At 53.6% G+C, this 21,785-nt stretch overlaps 1 protein-coding gene across 4 annotated transcripts in view; it reads right to left on the reverse strand.

The window, feature by feature from the left end:
* Positions 1 to 21,785, reverse strand: part of MYO5B (myosin VB) — a 382,756-nt gene that overhangs the window by 9,145 nt on the left and 351,826 nt on the right. For 3 of the 4 annotated variants that reach the window (XM_033837736.2, XM_033837737.2, XM_033837738.2), the window contains 8 exons: positions 20,748 to 20,987; positions 19,566 to 19,666; positions 9,728 to 9,926; positions 8,145 to 8,238; positions 6,573 to 6,716; positions 3,695 to 3,846; positions 3,042 to 3,131; positions 334 to 484 (listed from right to left, as the gene is read on the reverse strand). In XM_033837736.2, the coding sequence (XP_033693627.1) occupies positions 334 to 484; positions 3,042 to 3,131; positions 3,695 to 3,846; positions 6,573 to 6,716; positions 8,145 to 8,238; positions 9,728 to 9,926; positions 19,566 to 19,666; positions 20,748 to 20,987 (1,171 nt within the window). Of the gene's footprint in view, positions 1 to 333; positions 485 to 3,041; positions 3,132 to 3,694; positions 3,847 to 6,572; positions 6,717 to 8,144; positions 8,239 to 9,727; positions 9,927 to 13,100; positions 13,179 to 19,565; positions 19,667 to 20,747; positions 20,988 to 21,785 lie in introns of all 4 variants that reach the window. The other variant, XM_033837739.2, reaches the window with a different exon arrangement.

Consider the following 21,785-nt stretch of genomic DNA (forward strand, 5'->3'; position numbering starts at 1 on the left):
ACTGTACATGCATTTACACTTTCTGAATTTATATTTATTACTTATGGAAATTAGTTTCTTTTGGGAAAAAAATACAGTATATTACAGAAAAAGAGATAAAGGAAAAGTGCTCTATACTCTCACTACCCAAGCACCACGTGCTCTGACGGGCTGGCGTTGAAAAGTTCATAACTGCTTTTGAGCAGGTGGCACACACCTCCTCAGCTTCCTTCACTGGGAGGTCCTGGCTTTCTGGAGGCCGCACCTAAGATACCTGGTTCCCTAAATGTAGGGAGTGCTTACCCTCACTTCGGATCCCGTGATGAGCGCAGGAGATCTCCCGTGCCAGCTTACCTATCATCGGCTGCAACAGGCCCTCGGAGATTTTAATGAGCTGCTGGTAGATCTGAATGGAAAGGTCGCTCAGCACCTGGCGGTATTCAGTGAGGTCAAAATTCTTAAGACAGTGCTCATTCTGCTTCGCCGTATTCTGAGTCATGAAGCCCTGCAGAGGCAGATGGGTGCTGTGCTGAGGCTCCGTGGCCTGCTGTGCTCAGTAGGCCTTCTGGGCCTCCAGTCACTTTCTCAATACCCTATTTGTGGGGCCCGATCAGGCTCTGTCTGCTAATATGATGTTCTACCAGACACTGTCAGTTCTTTGAGGCTCTTAGATTTGAAGGCAGTGTCAAAACTAAGCAGATAGAGGACTCGAAACTGCTTAATGAAAAAGGCCGCAGTCGTTTAGTCCAAATCCCTGAAGTTTCCCTAAGGTAGCAAAGTGAAGTTTGGTAGCAGGTCCAGGGAAAGAGGGAATCCATGCTTTCTGACCCTTTACCCAACTCTCTTCCCAATATACCAAGTTACCCTAAAATATTAGATTATACACAGTCCCTAAAGAAGTACCCGGGTCAGAGTATATGTTTTTAAAATGAGAAATTTATGTGGATTCTATCACTGAGTATCAGAATTAATGGATGAACTGAAACGATTCCACAGCTACAGCACTATGTCTTCTTAGCTTTCTATGTTAACAAGATGAAGTAACAGGCAAGTTCAGAGTTGCTAATATCACAAGGACTCATGTGACCAATGTCTCTCTGTATTCAGGCCAAGGGGAACCAAGAGCAGCCAGAAGGTCAGTGTTTTCAAAAGGGTAACTACCCCCGGCAAAGCCTCTCATACTGTGTCAAATCAGAAATCCATTTTTAAAGAAAACAAGAGCAGGCAGAAGGGACTACCCTGGTGGCACAGTGGTTAAGAATCCGCCTGCCAGGGCAGGGGTCACGGGTTTGAGCCCTGGTCCGAGAAGATCCCACATGCTGCAGAGCAACTAAGCCCGTGTGCCAGAACTTCTGAGCCTGCGCTCTAGAGCCCGCAAGCCACAACTACTGAGCCCATGTGCCACAACTACTGAAGCCCGCATGCCTAGAGCCCGTGTTCCGCAACAAAGAGAAGCCACCACAATGAGAAGCCTGCACACCGTAAGGAAGAGTAGCCCCTGCTCACCCCAACTAGAGGAAGCCTGCACGCAGCAATGAAGACCCAACACAGCCAAAAAAAAAGAAAAAAAAAGCAGGCAGAAGAGGGGATAACAAGATAGCTGTTATTTAGGCTACATAGATATGGTTATGCTGTGGTTCAAGTCTTGTCCCTGGGAATATAAGCACATGAAACAATAGCCTAACGTAATGGAGTTCTTGGTCCTCCCTAGCACTATGTAATGTTCCCTGCAGGGTACAGACAACATTGGTCAAGTGATGATTCTCAACGAGATAACCTTAAATGCAGTTCTCTGCTTAAAGTGAAAGCTTGTATATAATATTAGGGTTATGGAATAGAGTACATCTGGTTTGAAATGAAGCCCATTTCTTCCAATAATACAGTAAACACTATTTCTTTAATATTTAACCCACTCCCTTTCATAATAATAGCAGCCGTATCAAAGTTCTGATTCTAGGAGACAGATGGAGTCAAGTTCCATTCCAAGGGTGGCAACACTGACTGGCATGGCATATACCCTTTTACTCTCCCAGGGAGAAGAGTCTGTGAAAACTTGTTCTGGCACAAAAGATGGAATAAAGCTTTCAAAATTGTTGCACTATATTGATTTACACTGTCTTGGCCTTGGGGAGGGAGGGTGGAGAGTGAGATGTGAAAGGAAGGGGAGAAGGAAAGTCAAGGAGGCCTGCAAGGCACTGGGAGTGGGCAGTGCCTGGGACGAGTTGGGATTCTCACCGGAGAAATTAGGGTGAAAATGGGCCGTGTGTTACTAGGTCACTGGGCTGAATGCAGAGCATGGGAAAAGTTCTTTCAAGGACCAGCAGTGGGAATGGTGAGTTCTAGATAAAGCTGGACCCTAGAGGTCCAGAGCAGAACATTAAGTGATAGGGTGAGCTGGGCCTCAGGCCAAGGAACTGAATTTGGTGAGAAGCTCGAAGCTGGGCCTCAGGGTCAGTTTGCACAGATGTAGTTCAATTACATTGTGCCTCTTCTCTTGGACCATCTCTGTCTGTCTTAAAATGGACAAACTAATTGGTTGGCTTAGGAGACAATCTGACATCCCAGACAATTGAGCTTTCTGCATTCACAGAAATGGGGCTCTTCTAGGACTGCTTCAGAAAATTAAGGTCACAGCGTTTTCAGGGGGAGTCCCGAGGGCTCTCAGATGATGGATGGGTTATGCAAATTCATTTCCCTACAAATCCACTTATTCATTCAGGGTGCTTTCCAGGGGCCCTTGGGGTCATCGAGGCCTGCCTTATTCCTGCTTCCAGTGAACAGGTGCCGAAGGCACGCCCAGAGCCTAGGTCCCAGAGGGGCCCCAAAGGTCTCACACCCTCTCTTCAAGGGATACAGAGCAGCTCAGAATGACATTTGGACAAAACAGAGATGCCTTCTATGACCGAAACCTCTGCCCTCCTTCTGACCTGAGATCTGAGGTGCTCTGAAGTGGAACACGTGTTGCTGTGCCCAAGGAAACGAGGGCCTAACTGCTGAAGAACACAGGGCACCCTGACGGAGTTTAAGTGCACTTTAGGGGACTGGGTTTATCTTACACTCACCTCATCCCCGCTGTACTGCTTCAAGCAATGCAGGAGGCGGCAGGTATTGGACAACCAGAACGATGTCATCTCAAAGTCATCATTGTGCTTCTGTGAAAAGAAAAAGAGGTTCCTGGTTATGAGTAAGTGGTTCCCATCTGGTCAAATGCTTACCTGGTCCCTCCATGTCCACGTTTCCTTCTCTTACCCAGTAGGCCCCAAGCAGATCCGATGGCAAGCAGGCCCTTACTAATCACAGTCTCACAGAAGACAGCCATCCCCACGAGGCTGCGTGACTGCTCTTCCACTACCGGGGATGATGTACGACCCAGCCCTGGTCCCCGATCAGTGGTCCACACACATCAGCTGCCTCTACAGCTGACGACTACAAAGCCAAGTGGCACAGACGAGCCTGACTCCAGCAGCCCCGGGCTCTGCTGTGAGCACTGGGCCAGCTGGCCTGGCAAGTTCTCACCATCAACATAAGGGGTGTTGGGGAGCACGTGGTGAAAGCTTCTGGTATCCTGTTTATCTAGAGGTCAGGTGTCACTTACCTTCAGACCTGGAGATTTTGGAGAACTTGCGATCACAAAACCCAGACAGAGGGAAGCAGCGGTGAGCTGTTGTTTTCCCCGAGTTCCCCACACACCACCACCTTCGGCCTGGACACTGACCTTGAGGACCTTCTTGATGCCGTTGATGGTGGAGGTCAGCAGGGAGTGCACCTTGAGGTCGTCGTTCACGTAGTCCGCGTGCCTGATGCACATGTAGAGGATGTAGGCAGGGAGGCAAGGCACGGTGCCCGCCAGCGCCTGGGGCTTCAGGTCTGCCGGCAACAAACAGCAAGAATTAGATGTACAGCCGATGCTTGGGGCTGCAAGAATCCTGGCCTGCAATGCCAATAATTTTAACATTTTCCTGTAGCTCCTCATGGGGGTTGGGAGAGGAGCAGGGGAGAAGCTGCCCTGATACACAGATTCCCTCTGACCTTGACTACTGGTAGTTTCAGAAACTAGTTAAAAACCCCAAACAAACAAAAATCATGTTCCTAATTGTTTAAAATAGCCTCCTCACTCCTCGTCCTTGCAACATAGGGAAAAGAATCCACAGGTGGCTCCCTGCCCGAGTTTACACACAGTAAGAAGGGCCCGCGGCCAGAGGCCAGCTGGAGACAGGAGCTGGCTCCCTCACCAGGCGGCCGGGGCGAGAACTTCCCACCCCTCTGCACCAGCACTTCCCGTGGGGGACACACGGGCCCTGCAGCTGCAAGAAGGCGAGGCCGGCTCCCGCAGACAGAGCCCGTGTGCCAGGGGCTGGGAGAGCTGCTGCAACTTCTAGCGCGTCCGGCGCTCGGTTCGGCAACTGCATGGCAGCGCCCGCCGCCCGGACAGCCTCGGAGGCAGCAGGTGAAGCAGGCCACTGACTGGCCACAGCCGCTCTCCCCTCCCCACGCCGCCGCCTCCCTCTTGGCCAGTGGTAGCCTGGCCACACTCAGGGACAGCTGCTCCCCCCTCCCCTCCCCCCAACTCCTCTCCTCTAAACCGCCACCCCGTGTGCTCTGGCAGGACCAGAAGCGGCTGGTGGGCCTCCCCGTGAACTGCAGACTCCTGCTCAGCCTTTTGGTCCTTTCCTGCCAAAGCCCCTGGAGGGCCAGGGAGAAGCTGTCAGACTGCTTTCCATGCCAGAGGGGGCCCGGGGAGGCACAGACCAGGCTGAGAGCAGCAGTGCTTGGTGGGGGCCCAGAGCAGGAGGAGGAAAGGCCCAGGGACAGGCAAGATGAAAGGCGAGCACGAGGCCCGGGCACAAGGCTACGGGCCTCAGACTCCAGGCGTGCTCACTGCACCCCCAGGTCTCACCCCACACCCTCATGACCGCCACCCCCAAGCTCCACCCAGCCCAGGCCTCAGGAGCCACCTCTAGGCTCGGAAAGGCAGTGAGGGAGGCCACCTCCCCTCCACCTGCAGGGGGGCTGGGGGAGGGGAAGGGGCAACTCCTCAGATCTTCCGCCAGGGCAGTCTAGGGCCAGGGCGGTCTAGGGCCAGGGCGGTCTAGGGCCAGGGCCGTCTAGGGTTGGGGCTGTGCATGTGCTGCCAGCTTCTCCAGTGGGTGCCCGGCCTCAAATACACCTACAGGCCATAATACTCTGGGTACCTGGTTAACATCTGGGCATCTCATAGGTTTAACAGATGACTGCGGATTGGCCTTTGGCTCTAATTAGAATGCCAATAACATTTATACAGAAAAATGTGTTTTAAGGCCCAGACTTCCAACCTACAGCTTCTTGCTTCGAGGCTGACCCGTATGCAGATTGCAGATAGCTTGTCCTGCCTTGGAACTTTCTATTGTGATTTGAGTCCCGTAGCAGCTAAAGGGTAGCGTCTTGGGGGCAGGGACCATGGCTCTACTTTTCTCCATCGTCCACAGTAACCAGCCAACACTGGGCTGTGATCAGTGGAATCCCGGTGTTCGTGTGGAAGGGTCTTTTGGAGGGAAGGTGACCAGTGCTGTGTGCAGGCGGCTTAGCAGATGAGCTGGCCTGGGGCCACCTGAGCGATGACCGTGGGAGGGAGCCACCCCCTGGCTGGCACAAGCAGCCTCCACCATTATTATTCTTTTTGCTCTGATGCTCTGAACTTTGAGTTTCATTCATCAGAGGTTAAAGGCTCATTCCTAACGGTGTTTGAACAAGATGCAGCCTGGTTAAGGAAATTTGAGGTGAACTTACATCACATTTAGTAGTCAGGCAATTGTGGGGAAATTAACCTTTATAAAAAGAGCAAAATACTCAGCTACTAAAAATACCCAAAACAAAGAGCTGAAGCAAAATCTGTGCTAGGCTGAAGTCACGCTCCATTCTTCCCGCAGCCCTTGGCCCAGTACTCAGCAGACTGGGACTTCGATAAACGTACATTTCTCTAAAGTAACGTTTACCTCTTATTTGAACTCCAAATACCCCTGCAGAAGCTACCACCTCTTTGAATTCCTCACACTCGAGAAGGGTTTCGCAGCTTTAACACAGCACTTTCACCTTTGTCATATTTCAAGTGTGGGGTGGGCGGGGTCAGTATCCTCATCCCCATTTTACAGATGGGAAAACTAAGAGACTGGAGAATGGAGCTAGTAGCTCAGGGGCCAGAGGACCAGACCACCAAAGATCCCTCCTTTTTTGGTCCAGGTCTCTTCCTGCCGGCTCTGCAGGCAGCTGATGAACTGGGCTGAACACAGAGCAGGAAGGCTGGCATGTTGCAGCCAGATGGGATGTAAGACCAGAGGGGTCGGAGCTGGTACAACTGGCAAACCAGGCCCGGGGCTGGCAAGGAAAGCAGCTCCCCAGAGCCCTGCATGCGGCCCCGGGGGCAGCCCACACACTAACCCCAGCATCACTATCACCTGGGAGCTGGTCAGAAGTGCAGCAGCTCGTGGTGGTGGCTGAGAGTGGCTGGGGGATGGAGGATGGGGGAGGAGGAAGAGGGCGGGGGTGTCTGTGGGATGGGGGGTGTGCAGGAGGTGCAGGAGGAGGGGCTGGGGGTGGGATGCCACAGAGGGCCTGACCTGTCACCAGATTCCGAATGAGCAGGGCCTCGTCCTCCTTGTGGTACTCCAGCATGCCCTGGAAGTCCTTCTCTTTCCGCTGCACGGTGACCTGCCTGGTGAGCTCGTGGCGCCTCCTCTCACTCTGGGCCAGTGCCTGGGCAGCTGAACAGGAGAGAAGGACGGAGGATGAACTGGGACCTCCAGGCTCAGGCCCGGGGGCGGGGTCATTTCAGGTGGGTGGGGTTGGGGCCTGGGGCCCCAGGGTTCTGCGTTCTCTGGGCTGTCACACTCCTCACATGGTCTGTCCCTGCAGCCTGGGCCACACTCCAAGTGTGACCAGAGGAGCTTAGCATCAGGCACTGGGGGCCACTCAGGACAGGGGCTGGGGAAACACCCAAAATGGCAACGGGCAGGTTTTGGACCAGAGAAAACTCGGGAAGGATGTGAGGCGCAGGATGTACAACCATCCAGCTGGGGAGCTGTTTCTTTTTCTCCACCCAGCTGTAAGATAGGGAAGGAAGGAGGGAGAGGGAGGGAGGGGGAAGGAAGGAGGGAGGGGGAAGGAAGGAGGGAGGGGGAAGGAAGGAGGGAGGGGGATGGAAGGAGGGAGGGGGAAGGAAGGAGGGAGGGAAGGGGAGGAGGGAGGGAGAGGGAAGGAAGGAAGGATGGAGAGGGAAGGAAGGAGGGATGGAGAGAGGGAGGAAGGGGACAGGACAGAAGGAGGGAGGCGGAAAGAGGGAGGGGAGGAGGTGGGGGAGAAGAAAAAGCCTGAGTGACCAGGACTTTGAGAACTCTAGGAACAGGAAAGAGAAATCCAAAGATAGAGAAGGGCATGTGGGGTATGGGGGCAACGGCCCAAGGCTGAACAGGACACAGCCCTGCCCTCCTACAGCCTCGTCCAGAGCAGCAGGTGGACATAAGCAGGTGATTAAACAATACCTATGATGGGAACTGTGACGTAGCTGTGTGGTGTCAGGACAGCAAAAGAGGGGACTGGAACACTGAGGACGTTAACTCCTGAGCTGAGGTGGAAGGATGGGGGGGTATCCCAGGTGGTGAGGGGACAAAGAAAGGCTTCCCAGCAAGGCAGGCTGTTTAAAGGGTGGGGAGTGACATGATTAGATCTACAGCGGGGAGTCAAGGAAAGAGAACATTCTGGGGGTTTCTGGGAGACTGAGTTAAATCTCTGCCTGACCTCTCTGGGCCAGATTCCAGCTGGGAAGTTTAACCACAGAACTGACCTCTCTCCCTGACTACTGCAGTGTGGAGAAGGGCCCCCGTGGTTTGGGGCTTTATATCATGGTGCATTCTTTCGAACCAGAAGGTATTGCCTCCCAGCTTTAGGCCCTCTGAACGCAGGACCACAGGGCCACGGTCTCAGCTGCCCCTCCCCGCAGAGCTTGAGTCAGCACCCAAACACCTGCTAGGTTTGTGGGTCATCAGTGCAGGTTCCGGCAAACTGAGACTGGGGGAGCTCCTGGGGTCTGTGTGATTGTGCAGGGGTGGTAGCAGGTGGGGGAAGTGGAAGTCCCCTCCCTGAGGGCGGGCCGAGCACACCTGTGCCTCACGACACCCGCGCTCACACCCTACCTTCCAGGTCCTGGACTTTCTTCATGTAAATCTTCAGTTGCTTTTTGAGCTTCTTCTCGTTCTTCTCCAGCTTTTCCACCAGTTCTTTAAGGTCCTAAAAGCAGAAGGAAGCAGTGTGAGAACAGATCTAATCCTGCCCTGGAGGGCAGGGGCAGGATCCGGGGCCCAGCCTGGCTCACAGGCCGCCATTGAGGAGGCCAGGCCCCGGGTCCAGCAGGAGGTCCGCCCCAAGCAGCCCGCCGCTCCCCAGGTCTGGACCCATGAAGTGGCAGATGGGTCACAGTGTTCTCTCAGCCCGGACGGCAGACTCCTCTGGGCTCAGGCTGCCTGGTGCCCTGCCCAACCCACAGTTCTCTAGGCCGAGCCTCCTCAGGTTGCCATGCCAACCCCCAGGAGACCCTCAGCCTCAGGTGGCTGGGAGGTGCCCTGGGAAGGAATGGACAGGTGAAGGCATGAAAGCGCAGCAGGGAGGTGTCAGCTGGACGAGCCTGCAGGCCAGCGAGGTTACCTGGGGCCCAGGAGCAAAACAGGCTCTTGGCCCGGGCCCCTCAGTGGCTGCCTAACTCCTAGCAGCCACCACCACAGGGAGAAAATCAGCCCCCGGGACCTGAACAGCATTACTGTCACCCTGACCCAGCTGGGCAGTGGAGGCAGGAAGCGCCACGACCGTCAGAGACACTGTGACTAGGAGTGACGCAGGAGACAGAAGCGAACGTGCCCCTGTGGAACCTCGGAAAACATCTGGACCCCCTTTCTCCTTCCTCCTCTGCACGGGTGACGTCCCTTTCGTGCCTCCTGCCTCAGGTCAAGCCTCCCCTACAATTCTTTTTCTGTAATACTTGTTAATCCCATGTAGAATCATGCTTTTGGAAACATCATCTTCTTTCTCTTCTTTTTTTTAACATGTCTTGCTTCCCCTACTAGTCTGTTAGCTCTCTGAGGACACAGACTGTCTTTCATTTCTCTGGCATCTGCGCGGCTCCTTTGGTTACTGCCAGGATGGCTACCAACCGTTCCTCCCCTCCAGCAAGAGGAAGAGTCCATCCCCATCACTCAATCTGCCCAGATTTGTCTTAATCAACAGAATGTGGCAGAAGCGACCCTGGGCCAGTTCTGGGACTAGACTTGAAGAGGCCTCCCAGCTCATCCTGTTGGAAGTCAGCTGCCGTGTAAAGCAGCCCATGGTGGTCCAATGAAAGACGGCCACATGTGTGCAGAGAGCAGATCGCGTGGAGGGGAACTGAGGCCCCAGACACAGGACTGGGGCTGTCTATGTCCTCCAGCCCCCTCCAACCACAGTAGAGCAGAGACAAGTCACCCCCACTGAACCCTGCCAGAATTCCTGACCCACAAAATGTGGTTGCTATTCCAGGCTGCTAAGTTTTGGGGAGGTTAGTTATACATTAACAGATAAATAAAATAGCTCCACAAACACTTGCTGACTGTAGATTTCTAGACTCTCTACTCCTACCACAGGGCCAAGCACATGAACCTTGTCCATTTGGTGAAAGGCCACTCCTGGTCCCCTTTGCTTCTAGAACGCGACCTCCCAGAGCTGGGCTCCACGGGGCACGGCGACTCACCAGGTTCTCATTGGTCAGCCGGGACAGCTCCTGCTGGATGCCGAATTCCAGCTGGGCCTCTGGGGACAGCAGTAGCGTCTGGCAGAAGGTCTGCTGCTGCTCGTCCATCTCCTCCTTCAGGGCCTGCACCTGGGCCTTGAGACCCTCCACCTCCTCCCCGTGCTCACGGCTCTGAGCCTGCAGCTGGGCCTCCAGCAACCTGCACCCGGGAAGGAGGGCAGGTAACCGTGTGGCTTGCGTCTGTGCCCCCAAGTAGGGGCCACACGTGGACACGCAACAGGGGAGCAGCCGAGCAGGGACACAGCAGCAGCAGCAACTGCATGAAACCAACAGGGGACGGACACGGAAGGGAGCAGATCCACGGGGCTGGGCGGGCAAGCAGGCCAGCCTTCCTCTGGGAGGACAGGGGATCAAGGCCAAACACGGCACCCCTTGCCTTAGGCCTTTTTCTCAACCACCCTCATCCCTTTGTTCTTTGTTCCTGAGCACAGTCTATTGGTCTGGGATTGAGAGACTGTCTCCATGTCAAAATATCATCAGCAGAAATAAACTTCTTACAGCATCTTTTCAGTAAAAGCGTCCATATCTGCCCAAAGGTCACAAGAAGCTCCTCGCTAAGACAGAACTCTGGTAGACTGAACTAGCTATATTACTTGCATATGTTCCCTTTAGTAGATTCTCTGCAAATTTTAGAAAGATCCTTTCTTTTTACCTTTTTTTTTAATTTTTGAATTTTATTCATTTTTTATACAGCAGGTTCTTATTAGTTATCTATTGTATATATATTAGTGTATACATGTCAATCCCAATCTCCCAGTTCATCACACCACCACCTCCAACTCCCTGCCGCTTTCCCCCCTTGGTGTCCACACATTTGTTCGCTATAGAAAGATCCCTTCTTTTTATTTACCTTATACCCACTTCATCTCTGGCCTTTTATATACATTTTTTCCCCAGTCAAAACAGAAACTAAGACTAATTGCAAATGATCTGGGGGAGGTTTAAGATCAACTGATGTCATGACAAGAAGCAGAGAGACCTAGAGAAGATCTGGAGAAGGTTGGGGAGAAGCTTCGGGAGACTCTGGGCAATTCTGGGAGACACCTTCTATTATGAGGGAATGGGTAAGGAACTAAGGGAGGTTCTGAAGCAGCCTCCTCTTCAGGAAGTTAATTACTGATGTGACTATGATGCTGTCTTCTTGGGCGTAACTACTTGAACAAACTTTCATCAAAAGCCTGCTGACTTGTTCACCCCACCCTCTCCCTGGGATGCAGACGAAGACTGTGACCAGAGCTCAGCAGAGTCAGGACCATGGAAGTGCCTAGGAGACAGCTCCATGTTTCTGCAGTTCTGCTAGTTCTGCTGTCATTCTGGGAGGAGATAATTCCCACAAGACAGGAGGGAGCAAATCTACAAGGGAGCAAGAGAGAGGGGAAAGTCTACACCGGGAAGTCCTGGATGGAAGCAACCCCGTGTTCAGTCAGCTCCATGGCGGCACCAGGTGCAGTGCTTGGCCCCAGGGACTTCTCAGCAAAGTGACACAAATGAATGAAGAACTGACGGAGGGAGGACTGATTCACCCATTCATCACAGGCAGCATTACCAAAGGAAAACAACAATGCGAGGACTGTGGAAAGTAATTTGGTAATTGAATCAGCATTTTTAGGGGACACACAATATTTAGACAACATCCGATCTTGGCTACAATAAACTAAAAGGAATCACCAGTGAGTTATAAATTTAATGAGAAGTAGACTGGAACGCTTGGGCTCTAGGAACTCTGACCGAAGGATTAGCTCCTGGGTTGCACTGTGAGTTTGCTGCTCACATCTTTCTTATCCTCCATGTAGACTGTAGTTGGGTGACTTAGTCCAGGGTTCTGTGCAAAGTCGGAGAACCCCTGACTTAGCAGGTGAGAAAACTAAACGTGAGAGGTTTGAGGCCACTGCCAGCGGCAGATCTGGTTCCGGATCTCCTGAGGCATAGGGCTGTGCCTTCTTTGTCTTATTAATGCATTCATTTCTTTATGTATTAAAGCACATCCTATTCCCCCTCCCACCCCAAAATAAAACAAACTTCTAGATGGGACAGGAATTTGATCTTACTCCAAAATAGCCACGATAATACAAGTAGCAGCTAATATTTATTCCATGCTTTCTGTGTGGCAGGCATGTGCAAAGTGCTTCACCTTCATCTATTCCTTGCAATGACCCGAGGAGGCAGGTCTGATTCTGATCCACATTCTACCAGAGAGGAAATGAAGCCAGATGTCATGTTGCTCACAGGTGGGGGCCATGTTTGAACCCACAGCCGGGAGACATGCTGCCTCGAGAACCAGCTGACCTCAACTTTCTTCTGCCAAGTAGAGAGGCTCTTGATACTGTAACGGGACCTCCATGACGTCATCAGCAGGCAGAACTCGGGAGACGATGCGAGAGGCACCGGGCTCCCGCTCCAGCCCGCCGGCATCAGGCCGAGGGTGCTGGGCACAGCACTCACGCCACCTCGCCCAGCCTGTTTCCTCTTCTGGGAAACAAGCCTATTGTTGCGAATCTCAAGTGCACGAAGCTATGCCACAGCCCTGAAAAGCCACGCGCTGGCAGGAAACGTGCGATGTGATCGTCAGGTTGTGTTAATTCTGCGCACATCTAACTTCCTTTGCTAAGCTGATCACCCAGGGCTGATGGCCACAAGGGTTACGGATTCCGGCTCCAGTAGCAAATGGAACCAGGTTCGCATTCTGGATCTTCTGCTCAAGCAGCAAGTTCCTCACACCCTGCAAGCCCCAGTGTCTTTGCCCCGTGAGCGCGCGGCGAGGGTCAGACATGGCGACCCTGGAGCACACTGGGCGCTGGGCTGGTCAGCTCTTCGGAGGTCCAGGCAGTCACTGCAATGGCGACCGGCACACGTGCTGGAGGGCAGGCTGCCAGGACCCCTGTGCTTGGAGCACGGCCAGCAGCACAAATGCAGCCGATGCTCTTGGCGGACCCTGCAGTCAGGATGGTCAGTGTGTAGCACGGAAGCGGCACAGACTCAGAAACCCACAGAATGAAACTCCCCCCATTCTGGAGAGCTGTGCACCTGCTGCCACGTTACCTCCCGCTGGTCCAGTCCTTCACCTGCAGAGTGAGTGAGCTGCAGCCGGTGGTCTCTGAGGTCCCGGCGAGCCATCTAGTGCTACCACCTTGACCCAAACAAGCAGCCTTCACACAAAGTGACAGACGACGATGCAAGGGGCTACCCGCCAACACCCCTCCCCGTCTCCCCCCCGCGAACTGTGCCCTTGCATCCACTCCAGCTGAAAAACAATGAAGCATAGACACAAGCGGACAGAACAGAGCAGACACAGGAAGAAAGGCACACATTTGACCTGGCAACTTGCTTTAGGCCTTGGTAGGCCAAGCCGAGCTCTCCATCTTCATTCAAGTATCCCCAATCCTCAGTCTTGCTAGAAATAAAGGACAGAAAAACAGGGCGTCCAGTGTAGAGGGCGAGAGAGGGCAGCAGAGAGCCCGGGGAAGAGATACTACAGCCAAGGTGTGGAAAGGCAGGAGGGAAGGCTCCAGAACACCCAGCTCCCCTCCTTTCCCTCCCATCACCAGCACCTCCTCCTGTGGGATCACTGATCACCCCAGGCCGGAAAGCACGCTCCTGAAGACAGAGCAGAGGGTGGCGCTTTTTCTGCTTATCTGCAGCACGGGCGGGGCAGAGGCATTTACCTGTGCTCGCTCACGGTCCTTCCCACTACCAGGAGGATTGGGAAAAGAAAGGGAGAATCAGGAGATGCAAACAGGACAGGGAGGAGAGGACCTGCGCAGGGTGGAAGGTGCAGACACTGAGCAGGGGCTAACTGTACAGGGCGGGGTCGGTGGCCTCCCAGATGCCGGATCTGGGGAGCAGCAGGGCGGCACCTTGGGGACACCTGGCTCCGAGAGGACAGGGAAGGAGACCACATATTTTGCCTGCTTTGTAATGTGTGTTTCCTTCCTGTCACTTCTTAAGGGCAGAAAAGTACTAACTCATCTCAACTCCTGTCCTCACTGCAGTCTTGCATAAAGAAACAGTTAATAACAACTTTGCTAACAATAACCAGCATGATGAGCACTGAGCTTTCTCCCCTTAACCTTGGGCCCCAACTGCATTACTCCTATTTACTCAGCTGGGAAAGCAGGAGGCCAGATGCCTCCTATTTGTGAGTTATTTTATCCTCTCCATTTGCCCTGTGTTTGCCCAATGCCAGCAGCGCAGCTCCTGGAGACGAGGCACATGTCACATACTCCCCCAGCACGGACCTCCCCCAACCCTACACAGCCCCGGGCACACGTGAGGCCCTCGAAGGCCAGCGGGACTGAGTGGTGGGCGGCAGGCAGAGCCCTGCTGTCCCCACTAGATTTCGGCCCCTCAGTCCCTGCTCCCAGAGGCCTCTGCTCCTGCCGGTTGGATCTGTTTTCCTGGCAGGAATCACGAAGCAGGAGCTGCGTTCCCACTGCTTGCTATCAGGACCAGTAACCCCTTCCTATGCCCTGCTGTCAGGCTGTGTGGGAGGTCTGGGGGTGCAGCCACCCATTACACCTCCCCCCAGCTCTGCCTCATGAGGAAGGGCCCAGCCCTTGCGGGGCTCACCCAGGCTGCTTCTTGGGCGCTGGCCACACAGGCAGCAGGCCCGACTCTGGAGTCAATGAAAAGGAGCAGAGGGAAAGCTAGTGATGAGGATGTTTTGGGAGCCACTCCGTGGCCTCTGCTTCCTGGTAATGCTTGTTCTCCCTCCGGCTGGGTGCTTGCCCTGGGACCTCACACAGGCCTGGCTTCTCCACATACTGCCTTTGCTTGTAGACTCTGCCGGCCCTGCCCTGCTTAGCTCTCAGCTGGTCTGTGTGTCCCATTATCCTTGCCAATCCACACGTGGCCTGGGCTGTGCGAAGCGGGGAGCCGATAGCTTAGGCCTTTCCCTTCCCAGCTGTTAACACTTACATTGAACTCAGGGCCTTTTAGCATCTACTGAGCTAGTGCTTTAACCCAGAGGGCGGGTCACTGGGAATAACTCCTGGCACAGTTGGGGTCATCCTTGGGTCGGGCCCAGAGGTGGGTGTGTCGTTGCTGAAGGGGCCCTCGGGGATCCCTTCCTCCAACTATCTCATTTCCACGTGTGCAGGGACACCAAGGGGTAGATGACCTGCCTGACACTGACACCTAGGCTAGAACGCAGGTGCCCTGTCTCCCGGCCTTGGTCTCAAGCCCTTTCCTGCCTCATGCTGGCTGGCCCCCCAGACCACGAGGAGGGGCTGCCAGCCTCTGAGGGTCCCCGCACTCCTACGGCTCCCAGCAGACTCCCTCTGCAGGGGGGCACGCATGTACCGCTGAGCCCTGCGGTGACGAAGTAAGCATTCCTAATTCTGTAATAACATCCAGGCATGGTGCACAAAGATCAGAGTGCCGTGCAGCCCAGTTGTCCCAGGGGGCTCAGGACGTCAGGCGCGCTTGAGGACACGGGGAGGGGGAAGGGGAAGCTGGGACGAAGTGAGAGAGTGGCATGGACATATATACACTACCAAACGTAAAATAGATAGCTAGTGGGAAGCAGCCGCATAGCACAGGGAGATCAGCTCGGGGTTTTGTGTCCACCTAGAGGGGTGGGACAGGGAGGGTGGGAGGCAGGGAGACGCAAGAGGGAAGAGATATGGGAACATATGTATATGTATAACTGATTCACTTTGTTATAAAGCAGAAACTAACACACCATTGTAAAGCAATTATACTCCAATAAAGATGTTAAAAAAAAGAAAAAAAGAAGAAGAAGAAGAAAAAAAACCAGTCAACCAACTCCTGGCCCATCTTTTGTTCCCGTTGAAGGGGTCTCCCTCCGCCTCCTCCACACCACTGGGGGCGAGGGCCGGTGAGGGAGTGCCCCCTAGTGGTTTGAGAAGGAAACCCCCAAACAAGCTCACGGGAAATTACTTTTAAAAATAAAGCTAAGTCTTGATGTAACTTAATACCAACCCATATTCATGGAGAACCTCCCGTGTATATGCCCCTGTGCTGAGCCCTGTTCCCAAAGAGGCCAGAGACACACACATGAGTAAGCAGCGGGCAGAGCCTCTGACAGCGCCCGGGCAACGGCTCCCCTCGGCTAGGGAGCTCCTGCCTGGGCCAATCACCCACGCGGCCCCCGCCTCCGCCTTCACTGTGAGTGAAAGTGCTCAGCTGTGTCATGGGAGAGGTTTCTTCCAGATCGGCAGTATACAACCTAAAACTGGAAATGGCGCGCACCAGAAAAGGCCTGGGATAATATTACTTTCCCTCTGTGGAGACTGTGAAACCTAGGACCCAACGACCGGCCCTCTGCCCAGCGGAAGGACCTGCCGCCGCATGGACAGACACAGGCAGAGTTCCAGCCAGCTCGGTGTCCCATTTCTACAAAGACCGCTTTGTGCTCCATGGATGTTCTCATTTCTTTACTTCCCACCCAGACTTTCTACCCAACTGCCCAAGAGATTCGGATTCTCTGAGAAGTGGGAGGCAGCAACCCCAATACCAGGAGCAAGAGGAATGTTGAGACCACAGGCCTGGCCACAGAGGAGGGAGCTGTTCATGGATAAATATGGTTATGCCATGGAATTACAGGAGACAGAAGTTGTGCTGATGGCTCAGGACCAACAGAATTTGGGGGAAGATAAGGGAATGATCACCCCCTAGGAGAAAGCTGAGAGCTTCTAGGAGCAGCTGAGCTGGGTCTGTGAGAGAAGCTGAGCAGAGTCTAGCTGCCTCTCCTTCGCCCTGCCCAGCAGGACAGCCTGCAGCAGCTGGGGCTCAAGGCCAAAGGAACCGTAAACTCCAAGCCACCCTAAGGCGGCTGCACGTACCCCTTCCTGGTGAGACCAGGTCTCCATCCTCCTGCGCAGGCCCGTCAGGGGGTGAGTAATAACCCCAGGGTCAGCTGCCCAAGCCCAGGTGGCAACAGCAAACCTGCTCTCTGTGCACAGGGCCTCACGTAGTTTCCCAGCACCTGCTGGGTGGGGAGGGCCTGCAAGGAGGTTTCTTGTGACCTGAGAAAAGGTCCAAGAATGCACACTAAGTCTTGCTCTGGAGTTCCACAGACTTGGGAAGGCTTGGGTGGAACGGGCCAGCAGCGAAAGGAACATGTTCCTGGAGCCAGACCTGAGCCCCGGCAACACCCCTGCCCCCATGCAGCTCTGTGACCTGGGCGCATGCCCCGAGGCGAGGCCAGCCCGAGAGCAGCAGGAACCTCTGTCTCCCAGCCCACCTGCCCGTCTCTCCCGGGAAGACCCTGATGCACTTGGTTCCAGACAGCCCTGAGAAGACAGGCTCTCCAAACACCCAGCCTGTCTGCTGCAGCCCAGCTCTGGGGCACGGACCAGCCTCTCTTTACCCTAGTTCTGCGTTGCTGGCTTCTCTTAGTTCCCCAGATGTGAAAACGAGAGAGTGTTTGGAAGCAGAAGTGCTCTACGTATTCCTGTGGCTACTCTCAGAGCAGGCCCTCAACACTGGCTTCTCGCTCCTAATTTGAAAACAAAAGACACAGTTGCAAAGATCAAAAAAGAACTCTATAAACTATGAAAGTTAGCAAGTGAAAAAGTTCCGAACTTGGAAACCAGTACTCTTAGAGGGGCTGGGATTGGGTGGGGTGTGTGTCTGTACTCCTTCCAGAAATCGAAGCAAAATTCAGTGTATACGTTTTTCTAGGGAGACCACAGATTCTCCAATCGCCCCAACTCCAAAATCATCCCTGCATAATACAATTTACATTTCACCCAGAACACTCTCCACTACAGGAAAAGCAACTCTGTCTTCAAAGCACTTTTGCAGGGAGCAGCCCTTGTTGGAAAGGACACCCTCGCTGTCTGGGCTCCAGGAATCACATCCTAATCCTCCTGCCCTGCCAGCCTGCCCACTGCTGTCCTTCCTTGCTGCTGCGATTCAAGGAATTGGAAGAGACAAACCCACCAATGTCATTTCCAGGTGCGGGGCAACTGGGGCACTGGTTCTTCTGGCTTCCCTTCCCCGAGGCAGAGGCTCCTTTCTATACTTAACTTGGTTTCACAGGCTCTTAATTCCCTATTGTACCCTGGGTTTGCTGGGAACTGAATTATTTTAAGACATAAGAAAAGCTATTTTTATTTTATCACCATCATCATTATTGCTGCAAAGGAAGACAAATCCAGTGTATTAAGCATCCCCTGGGAAACCTATACTTAGGTCTGGAGGCCTAACAACCATCTGGATGAACAAAAAGGGGGCTGATAACAGCGACGGTCCATGAAGATCAGAAAGCTAAGCACACGCGCTTGTCAGGACCAAGCTCCCAGTTTCCCCAGTTTCCTTCTTCCTCTTAAAAAATTTTAAAATATCACCTGTGTTCCTTTTCTTATTCACCTCATTTCTTATCTTCACCCAAGGTGATTTAAAATGACTACATCTTGACTCAGTTTTGGCATTCAGAGATTCACCTTCATTTCCTTCTTTCCCTCCTCTTGAAAGAAACTGAATGTCCTCCTGGGAAATTCAGGCCTCGGGGCCTGCTAAAATACCCTCACCTCCCGATCACCTACACAGCGGGCTGGGGGCAGCCCAGCCTGGGAGTCTGGCCTTCGGATTCTACCTGGACTCAGTTACAGGCCCGTCGTGGGCCTGAGTAGCTCGGTTTTCTCATCCGCAGAAAGAGGGGCCAGATGAGAAGATCTGGGAATCAAAGCCCTGGGAAGTCCTCACGTCGTTCGGTGACGCTCTTGCAAACAGGTTCATGCTGCACTCCCAGTGCCCCCTACTGATGACTTTCTGGGTGCACTTGCTGCTTTTAGCAATTTTAAACAAATGCTTGATGATGGATCAACATTCAGGAAGAGAGACAGGTAGCCAGGGAAAAGGCCAGCTCCGGTTTTACAAGTGCCCACAGAGGCACAGGTAGTAAGAGGGGCTGTAACGACACTGATGTTTACTGCGTGCTTATCATGGGCAGGCACTGCTCTGAGGGCTTTGCACGGACTAACTCGCCTAACCTCAGTCACCCTATGTGGTAGGCTGCGATGACCGTCCCCAGTTCACAGGGGAGGAAACCAAGCACTGAGCGGTTTGAAGTGTCCCTAAATAGCTGGTAAGCGAATGGAACCCCAGCGCGCACTCTCAAGTGCTCGGCTGCACTACCTCGGGGGCCCTGCTCTGTCCTGTGTCTCGGGGCCCTGCTGCCTCCCTCAGTCACTCTCTTTTGCCTTAACCCTGCGTAGCTCCCCCTTGAGGGGAGACCAGAAGTGGGAAAGTTCTGGAATTTAGTCCAGGCTGAAGTCCAGGGAAATCTCCTTTTAGCCAATATGGTAGTGGTCACATTCTCCCATCCAATCTCTGCAGTGCCTGGCTTGGGTTCCATGTCTTAAATGCCAGGGCCAGTGTCACGTGCGTCCACCAGCTGGGCTGAGTAAAGCTGGTAGACGGGGCACACAGCTGGAGCAGCCCCTCCGACACTACTCAGATGGGCTCACTTGGCACCTGCTTCCGTTTCAACGAGAAAAGTCGCTCCCAGCCAGTCCTTCCCTCTCGTCCTGCCAAACCTCCCAGGGAAGCTCCCTTCCCTGGTGCTTTTCAGAGGATCTGGGTTCGGGATGTTCCAGGGGTGCTCGCTGGAGTCCCGCTGATGCTAACAGCAGGCTTCCTTAGCGCACGGGACTCACCAAGTCCGCTCCTCCTCATTTATCTCCTATAAAAACCAACACCCTGATGCTGAGCGCGAGGTCAGTGCCTGAGGAATGGCCCTCACATACCAGGCTGGGCAGGGCTCCTTCCCCGTCGCCCGCTCCAGGCACAGTGACTGCAAGGTGGGGCTTACCTGTTCGTCTGGCAGACCCCGTGATAGGCCTCGATAGCGTCTTCCTGATCCACGTGCTTTTCACTGTTAGGCCAACTTGTCCTGGCATTGATGTTTGGCTCCTAGAACACCCCAGATTAAAAAATAAATAACTCTGATTATACAAACAATTGTCAGGAAATGACTATACACAGAGGGAGAAAAACGAGCCTTTGGGAAAAGACAAAGGCAGCAGAAGGCTTCAGATAACAGAGGTTAATCCCTGGCAGGAACGTGACTTTTAAAAATCACACTGGGGGCTTCCCTGGTGGCGCAGGGGTTGGGAGTCCGCCTGCCGATGCAGGGGACACGGGTTCGTGCCCCGGTCCGGGAAGATCCCACATGCCACGGAGCGGCTGGGCCTGTGAGCCATGGCCGCTAAGCCTGCGCGTCCAGAGCCTGTGCTCCGCAACGGGAGAGGCCACAGCAGTGAGAGGCCCGCGTACCACACACACACACACACAAAAATCACATTGGGAGAGTCAGGGAGAATCACAGTCACAGTCAGAGGCCTGGCTATGAAAGGCAGAGAGGGTGGAGGGGAGGCTGGGGGAGGGAGAGGCAAGGATGGTGTCCCTGGAGGAGAAAGCTCCCCGAAGGCGGAGGAGATGACTGAAATCTGTCTTAGTTTGGAATCCTGCACACTCAGCGCTGCCCACCTGCCCCAGCTCCCCCGCCCCCTGGGCCCACGCCCAGAGCAGCCCAGGTGGCCTCCGGCCCCTCCCGCCCACTCCTCAATCTGTGCAGGAGGGGGAAACATTAGGAACAAACGCTCAGTTGCACTTGTCACCCTGGGAGAGCTGAGAGAGAAGGAAGGCTTTCTTTACCTGGGAAACAAAGTAAATAGCAAGGGGCAAGACCTGAGGTGAAAAAACCAGGCCACGGGGGCTGCTCAGGCCGTGGCCCAGGTTTACTCTAATTCTGAGCCTCGTTCCTTTTGAGCATGTTCCTACTGAGTAACTTCAGAAGATCCTAGAAACTTCCAGCAGCCTCCTGTGAAAAGGCATGCTGGGAGGACAGCTGGTACCTTGCTCTACTTTCAGAGGAGACTCTAAAAGACTCTGCTATTTTAGGTTGAAGGCCCTCCTGTGTAAAGAAACGTAAGAAAAACACCTCTCCCCCTAGCGTGGCCCCAGTGCCCCGCCCGCGGCCCCCTCTCCTCACCGAGCCCTTGCCAGCCAGGCGGCGCTGGTCGGCGCTCACGATCTGGGTCCTCAGGATGAGCACCTCCTCCTTGCGCACCTCCAGCTCCTCGTGGGCCAGCTTGAGCTGGTTCAGCAGGAGGCAGTAGCTGTCAGGGCTGCCGTGGGCGGCGCTGTGCTCTGAGGCTTGGTCGGCCACGGCTTTCCTCAGCTCGTTCAGCTCATTCTTCAGCTTCTTGTTCTCCGACTCCAGCTCCTGCCTCTGGAAGGCAGCCCGGCAACATACTCATCACTCCCTGGAGACCGGGCAGCGTCCCCGGGGGGCCTCCTCCTCCACCTGCCTGAACCACCTGCCCCGTCCACCTGGGAAGCTAAGAGCAACCTTCCCGTGTTAACGACGGGACACACAGTATACGTTCTGACTATGTCAGCAAGTGGTCAAAGCTGGGGCCTGGACTTGAACCCAGACCCCCAAGTTATCGGTGCCAAGGATCTGACATGATGCCTGTATGGTCGCAATCCATAGTGATTCAGTGGGGTTCGTATTTCTAGGTGTATTTGGCTATGAAACCCTTCTTTGTGGAAGTGCTGGGTTAACAATTTTAAACATGTTGTTAACACAGGACTTCCTGGAACCCTAATATGTTAATGTACCTTTTGACTTTCCAAGAGAGAACATAAAATGCCTGATATCCTAAACTTATTTGTCTAGAGAGGCCTCCTTGCCGTTTTCTTCTAAGGAGCATCACATGGACTAGTGTTTTGGAGAACAGACCAAGAACATTGTTTTGGTCATACGGAAAGCCGTCAATTGCAAGTGCTAGCAGAGAAAACACTGCCTGTAGACAGAGTCAAAAATACCATTGAAACTCAGTTTTGGAATGTATTTAAAATTTTCTAGGTAAAATATTTAACTGTGTGTTTGAGATGAAATCAGATAATTTAAAGTCTGATAATTACACATAAATTGCTGGTAAGGCTCTGGAATACATGGGATTCAAAATTTCCCACAGAAAACCAAGAACATGGATAACTGGGCACTGGTTACACGTTCATCACA

This window comes from Tursiops truncatus, chromosome 13 (assembly GCF_011762595.2).
Source record: "Tursiops truncatus isolate mTurTru1 chromosome 13, mTurTru1.mat.Y, whole genome shotgun sequence".
NCBI lineage: Eukaryota > Metazoa > Chordata > Mammalia > Artiodactyla > Delphinidae > Tursiops > Tursiops truncatus.